This window comes from Wickerhamomyces ciferrii, contig 00164 (assembly GCF_000313485.1).
Source record: "Wickerhamomyces ciferrii WGS project CAIF00000000 data, strain NRRL Y-1031 F-60-10, contig 00164, whole genome shotgun sequence".
In the NCBI taxonomy this organism is placed as follows: Eukaryota; Fungi; Ascomycota; class Saccharomycetes; order Phaffomycetales; family Wickerhamomycetaceae; genus Hansenula; species Hansenula ciferrii.
In genome coordinates, this window is record NW_011887576.1 from 43047 (window position 1) to 67473 (window position 24427).

At 31.4% G+C, this 24427-nt stretch overlaps 13 protein-coding genes across 13 annotated transcripts; 5 read left to right on the plus strand and 8 right to left on the minus strand.

The window, feature by feature from the left end:
• Positions 1-462: 462 nt before the first annotated feature.
• Positions 463-1752, minus strand: EXG1 (glucan 1,3-beta-glucosidase; the record flags this gene model as incomplete). The annotated part of the gene is made up of 1 exon (XM_011274941.1): positions 463-1752. One exon carries the CDS (start codon positions 1750-1752, stop codon positions 463-465), a length of 1290 nt encoding a protein of 429 aa, XP_011273243.1.
• Positions 1753-4777: 3025 nt separating this feature from the next.
• Positions 4778-7177, minus strand: NTH1 (alpha,alpha-trehalase; the record flags this gene model as incomplete). Its single annotated transcript, XM_011274942.1, has 1 exon — positions 4778-7177. The coding sequence occupies one exon, from the start codon at positions 7175-7177 to the stop codon at positions 4778-4780; it is 2400 nt and encodes a 799-aa protein (XP_011273244.1).
• Positions 7178-7922: 745 nt separating this feature from the next.
• On the plus strand, positions 7923-8564 carry YRB1 (Ran GTPase-binding protein YRB1; the record flags this gene model as incomplete). The annotated part of the gene is made up of 1 exon (XM_011274943.1): positions 7923-8564. The coding sequence occupies one exon, from the start codon at positions 7923-7925 to the stop codon at positions 8562-8564; it is 642 nt and encodes a 213-aa protein (XP_011273245.1).
• A 181-nt stretch (positions 8565-8745) lies between these two features.
• On the minus strand, positions 8746-9570 carry RER2 (ditrans,polycis-polyprenyl diphosphate synthase; the record flags this gene model as incomplete). The annotated part of the gene is made up of 1 exon (XM_011274944.1): positions 8746-9570. One exon carries the CDS (start codon positions 9568-9570, stop codon positions 8746-8748), a length of 825 nt encoding a protein of 274 aa, XP_011273246.1.
• A 276-nt stretch (positions 9571-9846) lies between these two features.
• COQ1 (trans-hexaprenyltranstransferase) lies at positions 9847-11298 on the plus strand (the record flags this gene model as incomplete). The annotated part of the gene is made up of 1 exon (XM_011274945.1): positions 9847-11298. The coding sequence occupies one exon, from the start codon at positions 9847-9849 to the stop codon at positions 11296-11298; it is 1452 nt and encodes a 483-aa protein (XP_011273247.1).
• Positions 11299-12337: 1039 nt separating this feature from the next.
• ITR1 (sugar porter family MFS transporter) lies at positions 12338-14218 on the plus strand (the record flags this gene model as incomplete). Its single annotated transcript, XM_011274946.1, has 1 exon — positions 12338-14218. One exon carries the CDS (start codon positions 12338-12340, stop codon positions 14216-14218), a length of 1881 nt encoding a protein of 626 aa, XP_011273248.1.
• A 505-nt stretch (positions 14219-14723) lies between these two features.
• BN7_4475 (uncharacterized protein) lies at positions 14724-15356 on the minus strand (the record flags this gene model as incomplete). Its single annotated transcript, XM_011274947.1, has 1 exon — positions 14724-15356. The coding sequence occupies one exon, from the start codon at positions 15354-15356 to the stop codon at positions 14724-14726; it is 633 nt and encodes a 210-aa protein (XP_011273249.1).
• Positions 15357-15602: 246 nt separating this feature from the next.
• On the plus strand, positions 15603-16289 carry DER1 (derlin; the record flags this gene model as incomplete). The annotated part of the gene is made up of 1 exon (XM_011274948.1): positions 15603-16289. The coding sequence occupies one exon, from the start codon at positions 15603-15605 to the stop codon at positions 16287-16289; it is 687 nt and encodes a 228-aa protein (XP_011273250.1).
• A 172-nt stretch (positions 16290-16461) lies between these two features.
• Positions 16462-17034, minus strand: BN7_4477 (uncharacterized protein; the record flags this gene model as incomplete). The annotated part of the gene is made up of 1 exon (XM_011274949.1): positions 16462-17034. The coding sequence occupies one exon, from the start codon at positions 17032-17034 to the stop codon at positions 16462-16464; it is 573 nt and encodes a 190-aa protein (XP_011273251.1).
• Positions 17035-17348: 314 nt separating this feature from the next.
• On the minus strand, positions 17349-18320 carry BN7_4478 (pirin family protein; the record flags this gene model as incomplete). Its single annotated transcript, XM_011274950.1, has 1 exon — positions 17349-18320. The coding sequence occupies one exon, from the start codon at positions 18318-18320 to the stop codon at positions 17349-17351; it is 972 nt and encodes a 323-aa protein (XP_011273252.1).
• A 1086-nt stretch (positions 18321-19406) lies between these two features.
• On the plus strand, positions 19407-20933 carry ALD6 (aldehyde dehydrogenase (NADP(+)) ALD6; the record flags this gene model as incomplete). The annotated part of the gene is made up of 1 exon (XM_011274951.1): positions 19407-20933. One exon carries the CDS (start codon positions 19407-19409, stop codon positions 20931-20933), a length of 1527 nt encoding a protein of 508 aa, XP_011273253.1.
• A 55-nt stretch (positions 20934-20988) lies between these two features.
• BN7_4480 (NAD(+) diphosphatase) lies at positions 20989-22140 on the minus strand (the record flags this gene model as incomplete). Its single annotated transcript, XM_011274952.1, has 1 exon — positions 20989-22140. The coding sequence occupies one exon, from the start codon at positions 22138-22140 to the stop codon at positions 20989-20991; it is 1152 nt and encodes a 383-aa protein (XP_011273254.1).
• A 953-nt stretch (positions 22141-23093) lies between these two features.
• Positions 23094-24014, minus strand: BN7_4481 (Midasin; the record flags this gene model as incomplete). Its single annotated transcript, XM_011274953.1, has 1 exon — positions 23094-24014. The coding sequence occupies one exon, from the start codon at positions 24012-24014 to the stop codon at positions 23094-23096; it is 921 nt and encodes a 306-aa protein (XP_011273255.1).
• Positions 24015-24427: the final 413 nt, after the last annotated feature.

Genomic DNA, 24427 nt, shown 5'->3' on the forward strand with positions numbered 1-24427 from the left:
CGTTTATATGCCATCTTTGAAATAGTACCTTTGATCAAGATTGCGATGTCGAGAAGTCGAGAACCGTTGACACAAAGCAACATATATCAACAAATGTGACGCATCCCCAAAGGAGACCAAGCAATTAATAGCTATTAGCTATACAGTACATGTGCTACAATCTTTAAAATTAAATTAAATGAAAATTTAAGGATTAGAGACCTAAACAAACACCTATATATATGTTATGATAAACTAAAGTTAAAAAAGATTAAAAGTTAACTTAGACCATTGAAATAGAAAGAGTTGTGAATAATTTTGGTAGACCAGCTCTGTATAAGAAATTGAATATATGTTGTATAAACGATAATTATAAATGAATCAACGCTTTTAAAGGGAAACTAATGTACAAATGATTAAAAATTTAGCAATGAAAAACAAACACAAGCAGCTATTTAGCTTTTATAATGATTTGTGAATGTCTTATGAACATTGACCTGGGAATTTTCTATCAGTAACTGGAACTGGGAAAATTTCATTATAAAATAATTTTTGGAAATCCCATTCTAATGAAGTTTCAGTTTTCCAAGTCCAATAAACCCAACCACCTCTTTTTTCAAATGCATCTAATTGAGCTTCAATATATTTTCTATAATTATCCTTCTTTTCTTCGGTCCATTGAGTAATATCTTGAGAACCTGCACAAGTACCAATATTAGCATTTTCTGAAGGATCTTTGTTAAAAGAACCATCATAACGAGCGCCAATACCAACACCATTCAACCATTTTTGACAATCAGTTAATGCAGCTGACCATTCAGCACATAAATTCCAATGTGGTTCTTTTGTTGAATCTTCACCCCATGAACAAGCTAATTTAACATGGTCATCAATTGATAATTTATTTTCAGCTCCACTGAAAACTTGATAATGGTGATGATCAATAACAACATTCCAATAATCTGGTGTTTTAAATTTATTATCAAAATATGTATAATTTTGGAATGCATCATGAATAATAACATTTTGAACAGATCCAGTGTCTCTTAAACCTTTATAACCTTTAGACCAGAAATCATCCAATTTATCCATACTTAAAACTGATCCTAATGGTTCATTCAATAATTCAATACCAATAATTGTATCAGTATAATTATCACCACCATATTTATCAAAAATATGTTGTAAAACATCTAATGTAATTTGAGTATTATCACCATTTTGGAATTCCCAAGAATCTCTTAAACCTGAATTATCAAACCCATTTTGAGAACCTGGGGCACCATGTAAATCAACCCAAGCTTTTAAGTCATGTTTTTTAGCCCATTCTAAAGCCTTATCTAAATAAGCTTCTTGACCTTGAACATATGGATCATCATCTAATAAATGGAAAGCCCAATAACCAATTGGAATACGAACAAAATTTAATCCAGCACCTTTAATACTTTCAAAATCAGATTCAGTGATCCATGAAGACCAATGGTTTTCTAAACGTTCTTTAGCTAAATCTTTACCAAGTGCTTTGGTATAATGATATTCATCAACTGGAACTTTAGATTCATCATCAGAAATTGCTTCAAATAATGAAGGATTAATAAAAGGTTCAAGAACAAACCAACCACCTAAATTAACACCACGGATTTTTTGAGTTTCATAATCCCAACCTGAAGCAGCACGCTTATTATAGAATTGAGAACCACCATGAGATGGAACGATTGGTGATGCAATTATAGTGGAAACAAGTGTCGATAGGACAAGTGTTGATAGTAACATTTTGTAATTTATAATTTATGATAATACCAGATTGTGTGTGAAAGGGATGAAATTATATCTTTATGGCTGGCTATTATGTGATCTAGATCTGGGGAGAGATGGTAAAAACGATTGTACTATGAATGAATGATGGTTTAGGTATCCCTCCAAGTATTCTAATCGATATTTATAAAGTAAATTGAAAAGATCAATTATATTAATTGAAATTCTTATTAAAGAACCGGAAATTTCTTGTTATTTATACAATTCAGTTTTTAGTATTTTAGCAGTTTTTGATGGTTATTATTATACTTGAAACTTTGAAACTTGATGATTTAAACTTCGGGCATGCAAATCCCAAGCAGATTAGTACATGAGGCTTGCAGACAACGTGCATATTTGGAAACAACTTTTAAAATTCCATGGGACTGGAGAGCTGGAAAATGCCTAGAAATGGCCTGGTAAAGGACTAGAAGTCTTGGAATATCTACTGATAACGCCCAGTGAAGCTCATAGGAACCCCAGGCAGAGAAGCCCAGGCTACGCAGGCTCATTCTTCCTAGCCGTACACCAAGTTTCAACTTCTAACTCGCTGCTCAATTGTTTCATGATGGTTTTAATGTTTCAATTGAGTTTCCTGATGTTACAAATGGTATGTGGATCTGATGTTCATATGATAGTATGAGAATAGGTATGTTCAGATGTCTTTGGTATGTTGCTTGGTGTTCATCAGCTTGTTTAGATATGTGTTTCTGACAGATGTAGTATCTTGTATAGCCCAGAAGAACCACTTTGGGTTTTGATTTTTCTATAAAGAGTAGGTCAAAGTTCTAAACAGAGTTAAAGAAAAGTTGTTAGACAGAGCTTGAAGGGAATTCTTGAGTCTAATGAGTAAATCCAATAGCTACTGTCTATTAGTCTTTAGCCCATGAGATCAAATGTTGCACTATCCAGCAAGATACTGTTTATGACTTTCGCTGGTACAATTTCAGGAATTGAGCTTGTCATTTCAATTTTACTATGGAGAAGGGGAAGATCAAAATATATGACGTTAATCAAGTATCGTATCTAAGCTATTATGACAGGTATTTTCAAAGCTCAACTACGTTGAATTATAGGCAAACTAGGCTCAAAATCTAAGTACATCATGTTGAGATCTTTACAATCGCAATAAATCAAGTGAATTATTCTCACGATTATCGATACAGAACATGGGGTAGTGTAACTTGCTAGTTGACAATATGAGATGTCATTTCTGATCTTAGAACTTAGAACGGATCATGTAATTGGTCATTTGAGGGGTGTATGTTACTTGGTATTCATTAATTGATCATGTATATAGCATCTTAAAAATGAGGTCCTTAATCTGGTTTTTTTAAGTTTAGTTTAGATTGACAATAGTATAGCTTACTTGAAAATCCATTGATCAAAATTTTAAGTCGGTTCAATTCTACCGTGTTAATGTAGAAGCCAGAATGCATAATATTTGAATGATCCAAATATTAACGTCGACAGAAGATCAATTAATAAGTTCAATTCAGTAAGTGATCATTATATTTGCAAATTGCAATTATAATATACAACGATCCATAACGACATGTAAATTGACCATAACTCAAACGAGAAGAAGTACTAGTAAATATATATAATTAATTTTAATGCTACGCCAGCTTATTAACAACTTCATATCATGAAGTACCAATGTACCTCATGAGCTAAATAATATCTTTACTCCGGCCAGATGATCAGATCATGATTTATGAGTACAACGTATTCTGAAGCTCAGTATCATTGAACTATATTATAAATATAAGAAGTTAGCTTAACATGGACTCAAATTGCCAATATTAATTGTAGAACTGATATGAAGCTTATTAGACTTTCTACAAGATGTGAATGCCTAAACGTCCTTGAAGTTTAAATATCTAGCTTGAATTTTTATACGTCATGATCTCGTACCTAAGATTTATTTTACCTTTAATAATAATTCTTGGGGGCGGAAATTCTCGAAAAAGCTAGTAATTAGAGCGTACCTTTGCCTATACACGAAGTAGAAATTTTAAAGTACAAGAACGCATAGAACGTCTGAGGTATAAGTAATTGAGGAGATTACAACTGGGAAACTTATTCATTTAATGATCACACGATTATCATTGATCATTTTTCACAAACTGTATATCTAAATTGATGAGTTTATATGGTTGAGTGATCCTCATTTCATCATCATCAAAGTCATTCTCTATATAAGACTCCATGCGTTAATTACTACTATAATATAGCTTTCAAAATTAGACACATCCATACACCGTTAATTAGTTGCTTTACGCGTCATGGATTATTCCGGAGACTGGGACTTGGTCAGAAAATTATTTTGAAAATTGAAATCAGGTCCCTAGACTCTGTCATCTCTAGTCTCAACGCGTGGAAAAAAGCTGTACAGTTGAACAATACACGATAAAGCATAAGATATTAAGATGATTCAAAAGTAAACAAAATCAAAATCAAAAGGCAGATCAAAAATAAACAAACAATGAAATTTAAAGTAGTACTACTTAAATCTGATCGGAATGTTGATTTAGGACAAGGTTGTTTTGAATCTTGATTTAAGTTGAGTCCATTTATCTCCATGGTGATTCTATTAACATGAAAGATTTTGATTCAACTCTAGGCCAAACCAAACGGCCGAACAGTTTTAAAGTTTGAATGTTTTGAACTTTAAACGTACATAATAATAGTAATTGTATGACTGGTTCAATAATAGAACAGAGAACCGTTATATATGATCTATTTTTATATATCGAATGTTTGTATATCATGAGTGAACGATACAATCTTTGTTTTATACGAATAGGTATTAGGTATACAATGACTTATTTAAAGTTGTTATGATAAACTTTATTTATTAAATGCTATAAACGATCAACCATGCAGCATCTTTAGTCAATATAAATAGCACATCTTTGTTTATTAATCTTGATTCTTTGTGAAATTAAATAATGATCATGATTATACCAAGAGCTTAAGAGGAGTAAATAGTTATAACTTCTTATTGACTATTTGTTCTTTCCAATTTGTTTAAAGGTTTATCTAAAGTTTCCTCCAATTGTTGTTTTAATGATTTATCAGCTTTAAATAAAGGTTTACCTAATGGACTTTTATTTAATTCACCTCTTTGAATATCTTCCACAGTTAAAGGTTTTAAACCAAAAGATTCTCTTTCTTCATCAGTTCTAATATTTTTGAAAAAAACTTCTGGAGGTGTAGTATAACCTAATGCTCTTATAGCATGTTTTGGTAAATAAGTTAAACCAACAACAAAACTTGCATTAACCCAACCAAAACCTTCAGTTGCAACACCTTTAAAATCTGAACCTTGATTCCCATATTCTGCAGTGACTCTATGAGGATCTGTTGCTCTTGTAACATCATATTTTTCCACAACTATACCATTATAATCAACAAATGCTTTAGTCATTAAAAATAACCATCTATATGATAATCTTCTTGTTATATTTTCATATCCATATTTAGCAAATCCAACCCATGCTAAAATTTGTTGTGGAGCCCAACCAAATGGATAATCCCATTGTCTACTTGGTCTATCTAATGAAATTTCACCTCTTGATTTTTCAGTACCAGCAGCTAATCCACCTAATTCTTCAAAAATATGAACATTTTCAGATAATCTTAAAGCTTGTTCTTTTGAAGCAACTCCTGACCATAATGACCAAAAAGTAGTTGCAGTTTCATAAGTATGTTGTTTTTGTAATTTAACATTATAATCAAAGAATAAACCTTTTTCTTCATTCCATAAATATCTATTAATATTTGATTTTCTTAATTCACTTTTATCAATCCAATACTTGGAATCATAAATTTTATTATCAAATAAATCAGCTTTAAATTCATCATTGAAAAATTCTTTAATGAAATATGCTAAATCAACTTCATACTTATAAATTAATGAATTTAAATCAATAGTTGCTAAATCTGCACAAATACCTTCTAATCTATAACTTGTATCATGACCAGATTCTCTAACAGCACGATCATGTAAGAAATAATCATCTAATGGAGGTTCTTTAATATCACCATTATTATAACGTTCTCTGAATTCTTCAATTGTAATATCATATTTTAATGCATAAGGACCCAAGACACTATCAAAATGTGAAGCTTCAGTTTCTGGTGGGATTCCAACACCTTCAGGATGATAACATGATAATCCAGTTTTTTCATTTAATCTTGGTTTTGCAGCCCATATAGTGGAATATTCCTTGATCGCGGCATTTATAGCTCTTTTTAATAAATCTAAAGCTTCAGGATTTTTAATACCTCCCATTTTTTCAAAAACTTTAAATGACATATCTGTTAAAAAAGGTGGTTGAGAACGACCAAGATAATATGATCTATTTGCATTTAATACTTTTCCATAATGTTCAATTTCAAATATGAAATGTTCAACCATACCACGAGCTAAATCAACTTTATTATTAATTAATAAACCTAATGTTTCCATATAAGAATCCCAACCATATTGTTCATTGAAACGACCACCTGGAACCACATATGGGAATGAAACTAAAGTTTCTTCACCTGTTGAAGGATCATGAGTTGATTCCATTGCTAAAGATAATAATCCAGGCTTCTTATTAATTGATTTAATATATTCAGGTGTTATATCTTTTGGTAAATATTCAACTTCTAAATGTAAATCAGGTTGTAATTTTGATGCATTAATATAAAATTCGTATTGTTCTGGACGATTATAAGGAACATAAATTCTTGGATTTGAAGGGATTTTAGTATCTAATGCAAATTGTGCAACACTTATAGAATCAATTCTTCTTGTTAAATTTTTCCAAAATTGAGTAGAAATTAATCTTGATAATCTATCAACTGGATTTTCATTTAATCTTGCTTCATCTAAAATCATTTGATTTCTACCAAATCTTTTAGCAATTGTTAATTCTTGTAATAAATTTGATAACATATAAGTACCACGAATATCAATTTGATTAAACCCATTTGAATTAACAGTACCTAATTTTAAAACTTTTGGACCAGTATCTTCAATTGTAATTTGGAAATTTTGATCAGTATCTTCATTATCTAATAATTCTTTTAAAGTTGCATTAATATCACTAATGAAAAATCTTCTACCACGACCACCATTAATAAAACCAGCTTCATCTTGAGAACCACGTCTCTTGATATCAGCTTTAATTTCATTTCTAAATTCATTTCTTAAAGTACTACCAGTATCAACAACACTCATTGTTCTTGTTCTAGCATATTTTGAATCTTTTGAAGCTTTTTGTGGATCAGTTTGTGGACCATAATAAACATCAGGATGTGAAAAGGGATCATAATCATCCATTGAAGATTTACGACGTGAATGACGACGGAATGGGTTATTCATTTTCAGTTCTTGATTAGTGGACATTAATGTAATTTGTCAATGAACTAATTCTTTTAAGCTGTGTATGATATGTTTAAATTGATTAAAAATGATTGTTGAATGTTGACAAGTTTCCAATGTGATGCCAATCCCCAAATGAGAATTTTGAAAAAAAGCTGGGGCAAATTATCGCTATGATCAAATAAGGAATTGCGATATTCGTATGTGAACTCAGAATTGTGTGAACAGTTGTTTGTATCTGTTTGTGTGTGTTTGTATGTGTATGTTGTGAAGTGATCAAATTTTCAAAACGGATCTCAACTCAGCTTTATATAAATTCCTAAATTGCCAGTTTGTTGTTGTTTGACGTTGTTTGACGTTGTATTTAAAAGTAAGCAATCAAAGTTCTGTCATCAAAATGTATCGTACTTTACGTGTCAATATTAAGTATGTAATAGTCAGGTGAGGCGTCACGTGTAAATGGTAGTAGTTTCAATCAAATACTAATTTATTCAATTATAAGTGATGGGATTGAATTGATTTGAGCTAGTATATGTAAATTATTGTCTCTCTATTCATATATAGCAATATCATGGTTATATTCCCACAATACCCCAAACATTCCCATACAATTCCAACATTTCCCTTGTAAAATTCTTGAATTTTCCATCAAAATTTTTTCATGATCGAAGAAAAAAAAAACAAAACAATAACAAAAATTTTGGTTCATCAATTGAATTGGAAAAGACATCCATCAAAGATCTGATATTGATTATAACTACATCGAACAATGTCTGACGAAACTAAACCTGTTGAAACACCAAAAGTTGAAGAAAAATCAGCAACCACTCAAAACCCTCCAACTTCAAACGTTTTCTCCATGTTTGGTGGTGGCGCTAAAAAGAAGGAACAACCAAAAGATGAAGATAAAGATGAAGAAAAATCAAAAGATGATGAAAAATCAAAAGATGAAAAAAAAGATGATGATGAAGCTGATGAAACTGAACCAAATGTTGATTTCAAACCTTTAGTTCATTTAGAAAAAGTTGAAGTTAAAACTAATGAAGAAGATGAAGAAGTTTTATTTAAAGTTCGTGCTAAATTATTTAAATTTTTTGCTGATTCAAAAGAATGGAAAGAAAGAGGTACTGGTGATGTTAAATTTTTAAAACATAAAACTACAAATAAAGTTCGTTTATTAATGAGAAGAGATAAAACTTTAAAAGTTTGTGCTAATCATTTCATTTCTGCTGATTATGAATTAAAACCAAATGTTGGTTCTGATAGATCATGGGTTTATAACGTTACTGCTGATGTTTCAGAAGGTGAACCTGAAGCTGCAACTTTAGCTATTAGATTTGGTAATAAAGAAAATGCTGATAATTTTAAAGCTGAATTTGAAAAAGCTCAAGAATTAAACAAAAAAAAATAATCTAATGAATATAAAACAAAAGAAAGCATGATTAATTATAATATTTAATATATATGAAATCTTTTTTTTTAACTTTTTACAAATCCGCTGTTTATACAAAATGTTAACGTCATAGAAAATCATGAAATTTTTTCCACGTATACAATATGTTACACATTCATTAATATTAAATAATTTATATTTACAATACTTTTTTACTTCCAACATCTTCATCATAATTATTCCTCTGTCTTGAATAATTCTTCTTAAAACTAAACTTAATCAATATCCATATGATATGTAATGGAGTTAAATCAGGCCATAGAGTATCAACTAATTCAATTTCAACATTTTTATCAACAACTTGCCATAATAAAAAATCACTTAATCTTGTAACACCACTTGTTCTAATCAATAAATCTAATGGTGCTTGATTTTTTGTATATAAATTATTTTCAATTAATTGTTCATCAATTAATTCCACTTCAGTTTTTTTAGATATTATAGTTTTAATTGAATTTGTAATTTCATTTCTTGCTGTATATGGGAAACAAACATTTAATATAGCTCTATTATTATTTTTAGTAATTTCTTCAGCTTGATTTAATACTTTTAAAACTTCAATTGGTAATAATGATTTATCACCAAGTACTTTAATCTTAATACCAAATTGTTCACATATTTCACCTTGTTCAACCATTTGTGAGAATCTTAATTTAGCTAATTCCATAAGCCAATCAACTTCAAATTTATTTCTTTTAAAATTTTCAATTGAAAATGCAAATACTGTACAACTTTCTACACCACATTCATAACAAATTTCTAAAATTTTAGCCATACTTTCAAAACCTGCATTATGACCTTCTTTTAATTCAATTTTATGTTTCCTAGCAAATCTTCTATTACCATCCATAACAAATCCAATATGTTTAGGAACAGGCCCCGTCGTTAGGATTTTGGCCAATACATTCTTTAATTGTTCCTGTAAGTATCCAGCTTTTGGTAACACATTGATCCAATCCATCATCAACACCTGAATCAATCAATTTCCTTTCAAACAATAATGTACGCTGGCACTTTAAATTTCAGTGATGAGTTCGTTTATTATGCAATTTTCCACAGGGTAAGAAAAATCCCAAAAATATGTCCGCGAATTTGCTTTTGTATGGTTTTTTCGGACCATTATGAAAATTTACTTGAACTATTAGCGCTCCAGATTTTAAAGAGAAAGACAGAGTAACATCAACAAAGACCTGATTGTTTGGTTTTAGAAAGGACACAAGGTCAATCAAAGAGACAAGATATGCTATCAGTGTCCAAAAGAGCCCTTAGGGTGGGTATACCCTCGAGAAGATCTACTTCAATAGTGTCCACGTTGAGATATAAATCTAGTTGGTCTACAGCAGTGGAAACAGCAGCAAGATTAGTTACACCTTCATCAATTTTAAAAGATCCAATTTCATTAGTTTCACATGAAATGTCACAATTGGCAGCTAATATAGGGACTCTTATAGGTTCAGGACATCCAACTTTAAATAGAATTAGTGCATATTATTTTGAGAGTCAAGGTAAAAAAATTAGACCTTTATTAGTATTATTGTTAAGTAGAGCTATAAGTGAGATCCCATTAGAACAAAGAAATAGAATTAAGATTGATGATCTGGATATCCCTGAACAACCAGTATATGAAGGTACAAAATCTCTTGGTGCTATATTAAAAGAACAAAATGGTGCTATTTCTCCATTAAGAATTTTACATGGTATAAATCCAAATATTATTTTAGATCCTTTAACAAAACCTCATGAAACTTTACCAGAATTTGATTCTAAAAGAGGTATATTACCAAAACAAAGAAGATTAGCTGAAATTGTGGAAATGATTCATACTGCTTCTTTATTACATGATGATGTTATTGATAATTCAGATTCAAGAAGAAATAGACCAAGTGGTAATATTGCATTTAATAATAAAATGGCCGTTCTTGCAGGTGATTTCCTTTTGGGAAGAGCTAGTGTTTCAATTTCAAGATTAAGAAATCCAGAAGTTATTGAATTATTAAGTACTTCAATTGCAAATTTAGTTGAAGGTGAATTTATGCAATTGAAAAATACTGTTTTCCAACCAAATGAAGATTTAATTGAAGAAGATACCAAGAAAATTCCTCAACCAACTGGTGCCATTGATACAAAAGTTCATGAATATAGTGTTCAAGCTCCACAAAGTATACAAGGTCATGAAATTACTCATGAACAACAAGTTGACGCGGCATTTGAATATTATATCCATAAAACATATTTGAAAACTGCAGCATTATTATCAAAATCTTCAAGATCTGCAGCTATCTTAAGTGGTGCAAATGAAGATGTAATTGAAAATTGTTATCAATTTGGTAGAAATGTTGGATTATGTTTCCAAATGGTTGATGATATTTTAGATTATACACAAACTTCAGAAGCTTTAGGTAAACCAGGTAATGCAGATTTAAAATTAGGTTTAGCTACAGCACCAATCTTATTTGCATGGAGAGAAAATCCAGAATTAGGTGAATTAATTAGTAGAAAATTTAAACAGGAGGGAGATATTGAAATTGCAATGGAACAAGTTCAAAAATTTAATGGACTTGTTAAAACTCAAAAAATGGCTGAAGATTATTGTCATAAAGCTTTAGAAAATTTAAGAAATGTCTTACCTGAGAGTGATAGTCGTTCTGCTTTAGAATTTTTAACTAATGCAATTTTAACAAGAAGTAAATGATTTGTGAATTTACATTGTGAATTAAAGATTAGATTTATAGCTTTGGTTTCTTAAAAGTTTATATATATTATATATTATACATTATGTACATAGCTCTTATTGGCATTAAGATTAATGTTAATTGGTTGATTTGCATTATAAAACTAATATCATCATGTAATGGATGTATCTAGCTAGCTGCTTTCCCTTGTAACTTACGATATTCGCCAAATGTTCTGATATGGTCCCATTTGTACCTGAGCCTTGGAAATTGAATACTTTAATTTAGAGTATTACATTGAACTGACAAGATGAAATCATATCAACATATAGCTTCGGACTTGATCATGATAGCTATATAGCAGTGTTCAGTCTTAAGATCATCTAAACGACATTCATGATTCTAACGTTTTCCTCCACATTCCAAGCTTAGATCTTCGAGTCTAAAGTGACAGATTGGGCTTTTTTTTGAACGTGGCTGCATGTGAATATCCATCTAAATTCTAATCTTGTCTTATTCCTGGTTTATATGGAGTCATGGAGTCACAACTTTCATTGTACGTGCAGACATCATGAGAACAATAAGCCAATAACGAAAACATATGACTTACTACCCCAGTATTTGAGCTCCCCTTCGAGCCCTGAGTCATACCCTTATATCTAAGTTAGACTCCTTCATCACTGTGTGACTGCTCGCATGTCCCATCTTCTTCGAGTCGCTTTTGATCGTTGACCGTTGAACTCTTCTGGCCAATTGCCTGCACCCGATCATGTCACACTTATCTCTTTAAATTTCCAGATTCCCATGGAAAAACATGAAAAAAACACCATTGAAATCCCATAATTCTCTATATAAACACTAGATACACCCTCTAATACCACAACCACTCCCACCACATCACTTCATCAACAATATCAACAACAAACAACGCTTTAAACAAAACAAAACTAAATTATCACAAGCAAAAGTTTTACGTAATCTGTTTTTTTGCTGCGCGTCCCACATTTTTATTTTTTGGCGCAGAATTTTTGATTTCTTGAAAAAAGCTTTAAAAAGGAGATGGAAACACCAAACAAACAAAAATCAGAAACTAAACAAGAAACAACATCAACTGACTCAGATCTATACTCAACTATAGACTCTTCAACTCTCGCTTCTAACAACAACAACAACAACAGCAACAACATGCCATTCGACAAGAAGGACTTCACTAGAGTCCAGAGTGGCTTTGAAGTGCAGTCGAAATCACCACTCTTATCAAATGAGGATTCAACAACTGATAATGAAGACATCACAAGAGATGACATCAACGAAACACAACCGAATCATGACACATCAAATGAAAACATACAGATCAAACTACCAGTTGACGATGAAGATGATACTTCTGTTCTTATGACTTTCCATAATACAAAACCTTCACCATTAATTATTGTCCTCACTATTATTTCCTCAATTTCTGGTTTCATGTTTGGTTATGATACAGGTTATATCTCAAGTGCTCTTGTGGCGATTGGAACTGATTTAGATGGGAAAAGATTAACTTATGGTGAAAAAGAGATCATCACCGCTGCTACATCTTTAGGTGCTTTAATTACTGCTTTAATGGCTGGGTTATGTGCTGATTTCTTTGGTAGAAAACCAACAATTATGAGTTCAAATGCAATGTTTTTAATCGGTGCAGCTTTACAATGTGCTGCGAAGACTTTTTGGGTCATGGCCGTCGGTAGATTTATCATGGGTTTTGGTATTGGTATTGGTTCTTTAGTTTCACCTTTATTTATTAGTGAAATTTCTCCATCAAGATTTAGAGGTCGTTTAACTGTGATTAATTGTTTATGTATCACTGGTGGTCAATTAGTTGCTTATGGTTGTGGTGCTGGTTTAACACATGTTCATAATGGTTGGAGAATTCTTGTTGGATTAAGTTTAATACCTGCTGCTATTCAATTTTTCGTTTTCTTTTGGCTACCTGATACTCCAAGATATTATATTATGAAGGGGAAATTAGATAAAGCTTGTGCAGTGTTGAAAAGAACCCATTTAGATTCAACTGATGAATTGATTGAAGATAAAGTTGCTGAATTAGCAAGATTAAATTCACAAATTCCTGGTAAAACTATTCTCCATCAAACTTGGAATGCCATCAAGGAAGTTCACAGTGTTCCATCAAATTTAAGAGCTTTAGTAATTGCTTGTGGGCTACAAGGTATTCAACAATTTACAGGTTTCAATTCCCTTATGTATTTCAGTTCCACAATTTTTGAAACTGTTGGATTTAATGATTCTACTGCAGTTTCTATTGTTGTTGCAGGAACAAATTTCATTTTCACAGTCATTGCATTTTTCATTATTGATAAAGCAGGTCGTCGTTTAATGTTACTATTGGCTATTCCAGGTATGATGGTTTCATTAATTCTTTGTGCAATTGCATTCCATTTCCTTGGTGTCAAATTTGATGGTGGTCATGATGCAGTTGTTGAAACCACAGGTATTACAGGATGGGGGATCCTTGTTATTGTTGGTATGATTTTATATGTTGCCACATATGCTATTGGTATTGGTAATGTTCCATGGCAACAATCTGAATTATTCCCACAACAAGTTAGAGGTATTGGTACTTCATATGCCACTGCTGTTAATTGGGCAGGTTCATTAGTTATTTCATCAACTTTTTTGACAATGTTACAAAATATAACACCACCTGGTACTTTTGCCCTTTTCGCTGCATTATGTGCTGTGTCTTGGGTTTTCACATTCTTTTGTTATCCAGAATTAAGTGGATTAGAATTAGAAGAAACTAAACAATTATTAACTGGTGGATTCAATATTAAAGCTTCAAAAATTTTAGCTAAAAAGAGAAAGAAGCATGTTGATGTTGAACGTCAAGTTAAAGCATCTCATGAAATCGTACATCATGTTAGTCAAGAACAAGTTTAATATATAAAGAAGGTGATAAAAACGGAAAAAAAAAGGAACGTTGTATGATATAGATAGTTTGTTTGTTGGTTAGATGACTATATTTTTAATAATTTTTAATGATTCTATAAGTACTTATTCAAAGTACTATTAATAATTTTAATGCATGTTTATATATTTAAAAAAGTCCTTTTCGTTGTAGAAGAGTGTTACTACAGAATTATAGTATCATTAATTAATATATTATGCTCTCTAATATACAGGGTATTCATATAAACATAACTTATAACAGCTATGGATAAACACACATTACTAATAAGTATCAATATGTACTTTTATGCGATCAATTTTCAAAAACAAAACAAAACCCACATCAAACTAAACAAAAACCCAATAAATCAACATCTCCTTCATATATATAAGCTTTTGTAAACAGCTTGCAATCTTTCTTCTCAGTTTCAGAACCAGCTGTAAATAAAATTAAAATTGTATGCCCTAACATCATCAAAATTTGTGTTTACTTTATTTAATAATCACTTTTACTCTTTTTATGATTCTTTAAGAACCCCATATTTGGTTGTTGAAACCCACTATGACTTTTCCCATGTCCTTTAAACCAATGAGTCCTTCTTATAGGTTTATATAACTCAAAATCATCATTTTCAATATGTACAGAATATCTTATAGTTTTATCTCTTGATAATTCACTTTTAGGTATATGATTTAATTTAATTGAATTTTCTCTACTCAATAACTCGGAATTTGGAGTTTCTGGTCTTGTTGGTGGTTGGGTCTTTGAATAGCCATTATTATTAGAATTATTTGTGAAATGATTTTTTAAAGATGGGAATTGATATGCAGGTACTGAATTTGAAAATTTTGAGCCAGATAATTGAGGTGTTTGAGGTGCTGAAGCTAATTGATCCAAATATGATTGTTCTGTAGGAGACAGCTGTAGTGAGTTTAATAATGGTGAATCATCTGGTTCTAACCCCTTGTTGTATTCATCTTCTCCTTCATCTTCATGATAATTATAATCATGATGATAAAAATAGCTTTGGGACATATTCATATTTGGAGGTGTTTGAAGGGGTGGAGCTATCGAAGTAGCTGGTGTGATTGGGAGCGACTCGCTCGAGAACTGCTGGTCAAAGATCATAATGATTAGGGTATCTGGTGCTTTATAACTGGGATCGTTGCAGGGCTTAGACTTGATGGAATATGTTGATGTTATTGTTTATTGTTTATGTTTATTATGGAATGTTTGTATGCGCGAAAAGACAGAAAATGACAGAAATCGCGGGTTTTCCAATTTCCTTATAAACAACGCATCGAATTTGTAATTTTATTGACTTGTTTTGATCTTTTTTGATCAAGAAGAGAAGTAAAGAAAGATCAGATCAGAATGGAACGTATACCGGTGAATTGGATGGCTGATATCCCATTGGTAACAAGACTATGGACATTGTCGAGCTTGGTTACATCGATTTTGGTGGATACGAAAGTGATACATTTACAAGATATAATGTTTAGTCCAAGACAAATCCAACAAGAACCATGGAGATTAATTACAAGTTTCCTTTATTTGGGACAGTTTGATATAAATTTGATAATATCGCTTTATCTAAGTATACAATATTCAAGACAATTAGAAGAATCATTCAATAGAACAAGAGATTATCTTTGGTTTTTAGGGATTGGTGGAATAGCATTAATAATATATTCAACTTATGTTCAAAATTTATTCATCTTGGGTACTTATTTAAATGAAGTACTTAATTATGTATGGAGTAAAAAAAATCCAGGTATTCAAATGGGATTTTTGGGACTGATTGAATTTAAAGCTGGTTATCTTTCATTTTTACTAATATTGATGAGTTTATTAAATAAAGGTGCTAAATGGAATCCATGGATTGAATTACCACCTTTTATAATTGGTCATGTTATTTTCTATTGTGAAGAAGTATTGGAGACTTTGATTGGGTTTAATCCATTATCACCTCCTTGGTCTTGGGGTATTTGGAATTGGAATAATCAAAATGAACCAATTCAAGTCCCACAACAACCTACTTTAAACGAACGTCAAGATTGATTTATGGCAGTATATTTATAGAAAACCTTTAATGAATTATGATAATGTATTAATATCCTTATAATCTACAAGTAGAAATGCTCGTTTAAATGCTCGTTTATTAATGATTATGTAGCTCTCATTAAAATCTCATAATGATGGTGATCGTATACCTCCATATAATCCTTAATCCTCATTCATCATCCCTGTGTACCTCTTTCCTTTCATTGAATATCTCCCTAAATTTCAAAAACTGTTCATTTTCATCATTCCCACCTTTTAAACCTTTCAATTTCAAATCATATTCATCAAAATCACCAAGTTTTGAATTTTTCAAAATTTCAATGGTTCGTATATCAATATTCATATTCTTAAAGATTGTAAATTTTTGAATCATTTCAACTTGTTCTGTTAAATCTGGTTGATCTTTTAAATTTGATGTTACAAGATTTGTAATATTTGTAATCTTATTAGTTGGACATATTTTATCTAATCTTTGTTGTTCTTTTGATGGTATGAATTTTCTTGGTGGTGGTTTATAAGTTGGTTTTAAACTTTCAAGTTTCTGTCTTGTGAATTGTTGTATTAATTGATGAGAAGGTGATGGTTTAAATCTTTTACGTATTGGTTCTTTTGGTAGTTTTGTTGTTTTTCTCTTGGGTCTTGTTATTGGTATTTTTTCTTCTTCTTCTTGTTCTTCTTTCTTCACTGTGGGTATATCTTGTATTTCTGTAGTTTTTGATTTGGATCGTGTTACTCTAGCCATCTTTAATTATGCTGATGCTTCTTATATCATAGAGTTCTCCTTTATTTTGCTGTTGTGTTGGATTTAATAACAATATAGTTTTTTTTGTCTTGGGCTTATATGTATTTTTTTAAACTGATCAGAATTTTTTTTTCACTATGGGCGGACTTTATCGGCATATAAGAGTATGGATCACAGAATTACTCTTCTACGTCAAAACATTTTAAATAAAGTTCAAATTGTATTCAAAATAAATAAATCCTATACACGTAAATATTTTAATATAATATAAATAAATAAATCAAAAAATAACACCCAAATCAGCCTTGTTTAGTTTATAATTCATCATGATTTGGAATTTTTTTACCTTTGATTGGAGCTAAATCACCATCAATCAAATCTTTTTCATTAACACCATCAGAAATTGAACTTTTGAAACCTGGAGCATTTTCAAATCCATTAGCACCAGCTTGATAATTCATGAAAACTTCATAAATTTTTTCACGACTTGTTTCAACAAAAGGACCATGTTGAACAATTGGTTGTTCTAATTTTTGACCACCAACAACAACAAATTGTGTTGATTCTTTAGCATCTTGTGGAACCTTACCTTGAACTGAATCACCATCTGTATTGAAGAAAACAGCATTATATTGTTCAATTTTTTCACCATTAATTTCTAACCCACCTTTTAAGACATAAAGGAAAACATTAAAATCTTTTGGAAATTCTTGAGTAAATTCACCACCTGGTGCAACTTCATAATCATAATAATGAACTGGAGTATAAGCTAATTCTTTTAATGATTCTTTACCATAACTTTTACCACTAATAACTTTAACTGTAACTTTATCATTTGGTTTCACAATTGGAATTTCATCTTTTCTTAAATCTCTATAACGAGGATCACAATTTTTTAATTTCTTTGGTAAATCAACCCATAATTGCATACCAGTAGCTGGAGTACCATCATCACAGCCAATTGGGATTTCAGAATGAACAATACCTTTACCAGCAGTCATAAATTGTAAATCACCAGAGTTTAAAACACCTCTTGAACCTGTAAAATCTTCATGAGCAAATCTACCAGTCAACATATAAGTGATTGTTTCTTGACCATGATGAGGATGATCTGGGAATCCAGCAGGTGGTGAAACATTAAAATGATCCAGCATTAAGAAAGGTGTAAAATTTCTAATTTGATAAGTACCAATTGATCTTCTAACTTTTGCACCAACACCTTCTTCTTGAGCAACTGCTAAAAAGTATTTAAGAATTGATCTTGGGGATACCATATTATCTGACATTAATTGTATGTTTGTATGTATGTTTGCTTTGATATTTGCTTGAATATTAATTGTATTAACTCTTTTCAATGTTAATTGATAATAATACTTCCAAATTTGAAAGATTGTTGATGAAAAGTTGGGAATCAGTTTAATTTATACTCATGAATTGACACCAAATTACAATGTATTATTTTTTTGTACCAGAGAACCTCCAGAACTGCAACAGATGAGCTACCGCTTAACTATGTGAAATGGTGCTTGACTATGCACGAATTCCCTGTAGAACTGGGACATTACCTGATCTTTAGTAATTTATTGTTAAGCTGAGCTGAGTATTAATAAGTTCCCAATTGGCTGGGAGAACTGCGAAGAAGAAAAGAAGCAACTTTGACATAATGCTTACCAAGTTTTAGTTATTGTGAAGTAAGCCTATTGTTACTGATAGATTTATATGCTATTGTTAACGGTTATTAATCATTAATCAGGGTAGCTTACCATACTGTTTGTCACTTTTGTAATGAATTAGAAGAGTATAAGTAATGTACCCATATTACAAATCAGAACTTCAGCCCTGCGATGACTCAAATTTAGCTTTAACGGTTGATTACCTGGGCAGAGTCTGAGCTGAAGTCTGATCCCACGTCTTTTCATTGACTCTTATCTTTGAAGTTTAGTGTTTTAGTTCAACAGCTCTTTGACCGTTGATTTTGTCGTTTAATGGAGGCCGGTTCAGGAAATGGCTAAACACCGTGATTATATTTGACACTTCTTAAACCTCTTTAACCATGAATATCTTAACCATTTGAATAGTAAACATAATAATTTAATACCATGGTTCAACTCCTCTCATCTCAAGCTACACACTAGTACCAAAATTGACCCTAATTCCTCAGTCTAAAGTGACTCTTTTCGTGGGGAGCAGTTGATAGTCGTATTTAACACCCATTACTCGGACCTCAGGTGGACAGCTAAAATGAATCATCGCTTCAATTCTTGACACTTTCCATAATCAAGCACACCTTAAATACCACTGTTTGGCACCTCAAGGACTGATCTATAGGACTACGAGAATACTCACTCCACAGTTCCATAAGCACAATCACAATGTCCTTTTTACGTGGAATCAGATTTGCTAGTACTTTTGCTAGACAAGTTTCTAAACCCGTTGCTCTTCGAACTCCAAATGGTTTCAAATATAATCAACCAACTGGTCTTTTCATCAATAATGAGTTCTATGATACCATAAATGATGGTTCTTCTATCAGAGTGGAAAATCCTTCAACTCAAGAAGAAGTAACTAAAGTTTCAAGTGCTATTGATTCAGATGTGAATTTTGCTGTTGAATCTGCTGAAAAAGCTTTTAAAACATGGTCTGTTTCTGATCCTTTATATCGTGCTAAATTATTAAATAACTTGGCTTCAATCATCGAAGCTAACAAAGATGTCATTGCTTCAATTGAATCTATGGATAATGGTAAGACTCTTGCCTTAGCATCTGGTGATGTTGGTCTTGTTATTGATTATATTCGTTCAACTGCTGGTTATTGTGATAAATTAGATGGTAGAACTATTTCCAAAGAGGGTTATATGAATTTCACTTTAAGAGAACCTTTAGGTGTTTGTGGTCAAATCATTCCATGGAATTTCCCATTATTAATGTTGAGTTGGAAAATTGCTCCTGCTTTAGCTACTGGTAATACTGTTGTCTTAAAACCTGCTAGTGATACTCCATTAAATGCATTGTTTTTCGCAAGTTTAGTTAAAGAAGCTGGTTTCCCAGAAGGTGTTGTTAATATCTTACCAGGTAGTGGTGCTAAATGTGGTAATGCCATTTTGAATCATCCAAAGATTAGAAAAATTGCATTCACAGGTTCAACTGCAATTGGTAAAGATGTTATGATCAAGAGTGCTGAATCAAATTTGAAAAAAGTTACATTGGAATTAGGTGGTAAATCACCAAATATTGTATTTGATGATTGTAATTTAGAGAAAACTTTAGAAAATTTAGTTAATGGTATTTTTAAAAATGCTGGTCAAATTTGTTCAAGTGGTTCAAGAATCTATGTCCAAGATACTATTTATGATGAATTATTAACTAAGTTCAAAGCTCATATTGAGAATGAAATTAAAATTGGTGATCCATTCAACTCAAATAATTATCAAGGTGCTATTACAAACAAGAAACAATTTGAAACAATTTTAAGTTATATTGAAATTGGTAAAAAAACTGATGCTAAATTACTTACAGGTGGTGAAAGAATTGGTGAAAAGGGTTATTTCATTCAACCAACTGTGTTTTATGATGTTGATCCATCAAATCAATTATCTCGTGAAGAAATATTTGGTCCAGTTGTTACAATCACTAAATTCTCTACAATTGATCAAGTTATCGAAATGGCTAATGATTCTGAATATGGGTTAGGAGCAGGTATCCAAACTGAAAACTTGAGTAATGCATTAACAGTTGCTAAAAAATTAAAATCTGGTACTGTTTGGATTAATACTTATAATGATTTTGATTACAATGTTCCATTTGGTGGTTATAGACAAAGTGGGTTCGGTAGAGAAATGGGTGTTGAAGCTTTAGATAATTATACTCAAGTCAAAGCTGTTCGTATAAAACTAAATTAAGCACTGTTTCCACAGAATACTTGAAAAATATTTTTGTATATTAGAATATAGAGATTCATAAGATGTTGTCTACTGCATATTTATATAAATTTGTAGCTAAAGTTTTATCATTAGCAATACCAAAATCTAACCCAGGTCCAATCAATGTTAGATCATTATTCTCAGTACCTTTGTAAACAATATCAGTTATAATTTCTTTGTCAACCCATCTAGCATCTTGTAATTCCATATCATGCAATAAATCTAATTCACTTGTATCCACATAAGCAACTGATCCAATCATAATGTTCGCAGGGAATGGCCAAGGTTGACTTTGAATAATTTCAACTCTTTGTACATGAAGACCAGCTTCCTCCCAAACTTCTCTTTTAACCGCATTCTCCACAGTTTCACCAGGTTCAATGAAACCTGCAATACATGAATATAACCCTTGAGGGAATTTAGGTAAACGAGTTAACAAAACTTGTTTATCTTGATTAACAACACATGTGATCAATACAGGATCTAATCTTGGGAAACTTGCATTTGAAACTGGTGCTTCTTTAACAGGACAATGTTTTTCTTTTGTTGATGTACATTTTAATTCTGACCCGGCATTAATTGGAACAACTGATGATCCACAACCTCTACAGAATTGTGTTGTTGATAACCAATCTAAATACATTTTCCCTTGTGCAAATATTGAAGCTTCAAAATTGTTTAAATGTTTGTTCACTTCTTCTCTTGTGACCAATGGTTCAACATTAGGATGATTTGATTCTAATTCTTTGAGGACTTGTGAAGATTTAACAATATCAATTGCAAAATATGGGGTACCATGATATGCCTTATATTGAAACCCTGATTCCCTTGCTGTTTCTAATTTACCATTCTTCTCAGAAAGACCTAAGAAATGTACTAATAATGAAGGACGTGCACCATTTGTAGACAATGGATCATTATTGAAATTTAACCATTGATCAATTTCTTTAGTCAATTGAGGTCCTAATTTATCATAACCTGTAACAAAGAATTTATTAGCCTCTTTATCAGCAATTGGTAATAAGTTGTTGAATAACAGATATTTAGCATCTTTGGATTTGATTGCATTGGTTATGAATTGTTGATCAGATCTTAGGAATGAATGTCTATTTAGAGATGGGTTCCCAAAGTATATGTACTTATCACCCAGTGTTCTGGCTGAAGATAACAGTCTTTTGAAGAGCATTTTCTTGTCAATTCATTAACCCATTAATTGAAGAACAACTGATTATTTGATTTGAATAAATTCAAGGAGGTCATTAAGTTGAGTATAATTGATCTCGGGGTTCGTTGCAGTTACTTAAGCACTGGTGTTGAGGTTTACTAAGCTAAGTAGCTTGGAAGCTGAAAAAATTTGAAAGCTCATTTGAACTTCAACTCTTGTGGCGATATTACGATACTCTTGACGAGTTTTAAACCACTTAGACTTTTAGTATACATGTCTGCTATGTTTTCGTTTGTTGGCACGTATGATATTGGTACAAATTTTACATATGATTATCCATAATTTTAATAGGGACATAGTCATATCCAATTAAATGAATTGAGCATCACAAACACTGTTATAGCATTAACCACAGGAGCTGAATCTTGTATTCTTCTTTTGGTATGCAATTGCTGAGGATTAATACTCGTTTTGATACACAAGTCGATACTATTATTATATATGGATTAAATTTTCCTTAAGATTAAACGCTACTTGACACTTGTGGATTCTGAAATTACGGTCCCAGTGCATCAAAATTAAGCGTTAATATACACTGTTTTTTGAATTAATATAGCAATGTAGAGTCGACACGTATATTCTTAGTAACTTCTATATAGTCCTCTATATATGATTATAGCTTAAATGATCTTACAGTGAATATGTATATATAAGTTATAAAAACAAATATATATTCAATATATACCAGTACATAGTAGAATATAGCAGAATCAAAATCAATATTCTATAAGTAATAAAAATAGCAATTCAAACATTTGAAATAAACTGAACTGAAGTATCTGACTTTTTTTAAGGGTTTTGTATCAAAATATAACGAAATATCAAAATCAATATAAGAAAACAAGTATCAACAACTAAATTAATCTGAACGTAATCTTAAACGAAGACCAGCTGGAATTTTGGTTTTTAAAATCTTATTTACGACCATCACCTGGTTGATCATTTGATTTATCTTTATCATCGTGATCATCTTTATCATTGTCATCATCTTCTTTGTCGTTTTCTTCATCTTCTTTGTCATTTTCTTCATCTTCCTTGTCACTTTCAGATTTTGTAGCTGTAGCAGAAGCACTTGATGATGAAGATGAGGTAGCAGCAGCGCCGGAAGCACTTGATGATGGTTTGTCATCGTCCTTGTCATCGTCCTTGTCATTATCTTTGTCATGATCTTTATCGTCGTCTTTATCATCGTCTTTATCATCGTCCTTGTCATCGTCCTTGTCGTCGTCCTTGTCATCGTCCTTGTCATCATCGTTGTCATTGTCATCATCTCTCTTGACTGAACGCTTCTTCTTACCATCGTTGTCATTATCGTCATCTTTATCGTCATCTTTATCGTCATCTTTATCATCATCTTTATCATCATCTTTATCATCATCTTTATCATCATCATCGTCATTGTCACCACTCTTAGTAGCAGAAGCAGAAGATGAAGCACTTGAAGATGAGGTAGCGGCAGCACCGGAAGCACTTGATGATGGTTTATCATCGTCATCATCCTTGTCATTGTCGTTGTCATTGTCATCATCTTTATCATCGTCTTTGTCATCATCATTATCTTTATCTTTATCGTCATCATCTTTATCATTATCGTCATCATGATCTGAACCTCTTTTTTCATTGGAATGATCATGTTCATGTTTATGCTCATGTTCTTCTCTTGAAACTAAACCTTTTGATGGAAGTGGTGGGATTGAAATACCAGATGATGGAATGACAATACTTTGTGATGGAATTAAACCTGAAGCAGCATATTCTAAATCAGTTGGAATAGCAGCACCATTTGCTAAGATTGCAAATAAGATTGAATGTAAAACAGCTTGTGAAAAAATCATTTTGATTGTATAAAATAGATTGTATAGATTGAAAGTAGTGATAATTCGAGTTTGAGTTATCTAATGATTAAATCCTAACCTCAAATATCGTTGAATAATGATGATTTCATGTCTTATTTATATTAATCACGTTTGTTAATAAGAAACGCATTAACCATTTACTATACCATCTTTAAGTTGGTTTAAGTATAACTATCATAATGTCTCTGTGCGTCTTACTTTTAGAAGCAAAGTTTATGCATCAGCTAGCAGTGCCATAGAATGCAATTGGTTTAAGGGTTTCCTGACCCTTCAAAATCTGTCAAAAGCTGTTGAGGCAAAGCTGTCATTATTGATTGCATACCTTCTCTAACATATCAACAACATATGTAAACCTATTATTAGAATCACAAATCAAGTGGTACCCAGAATTT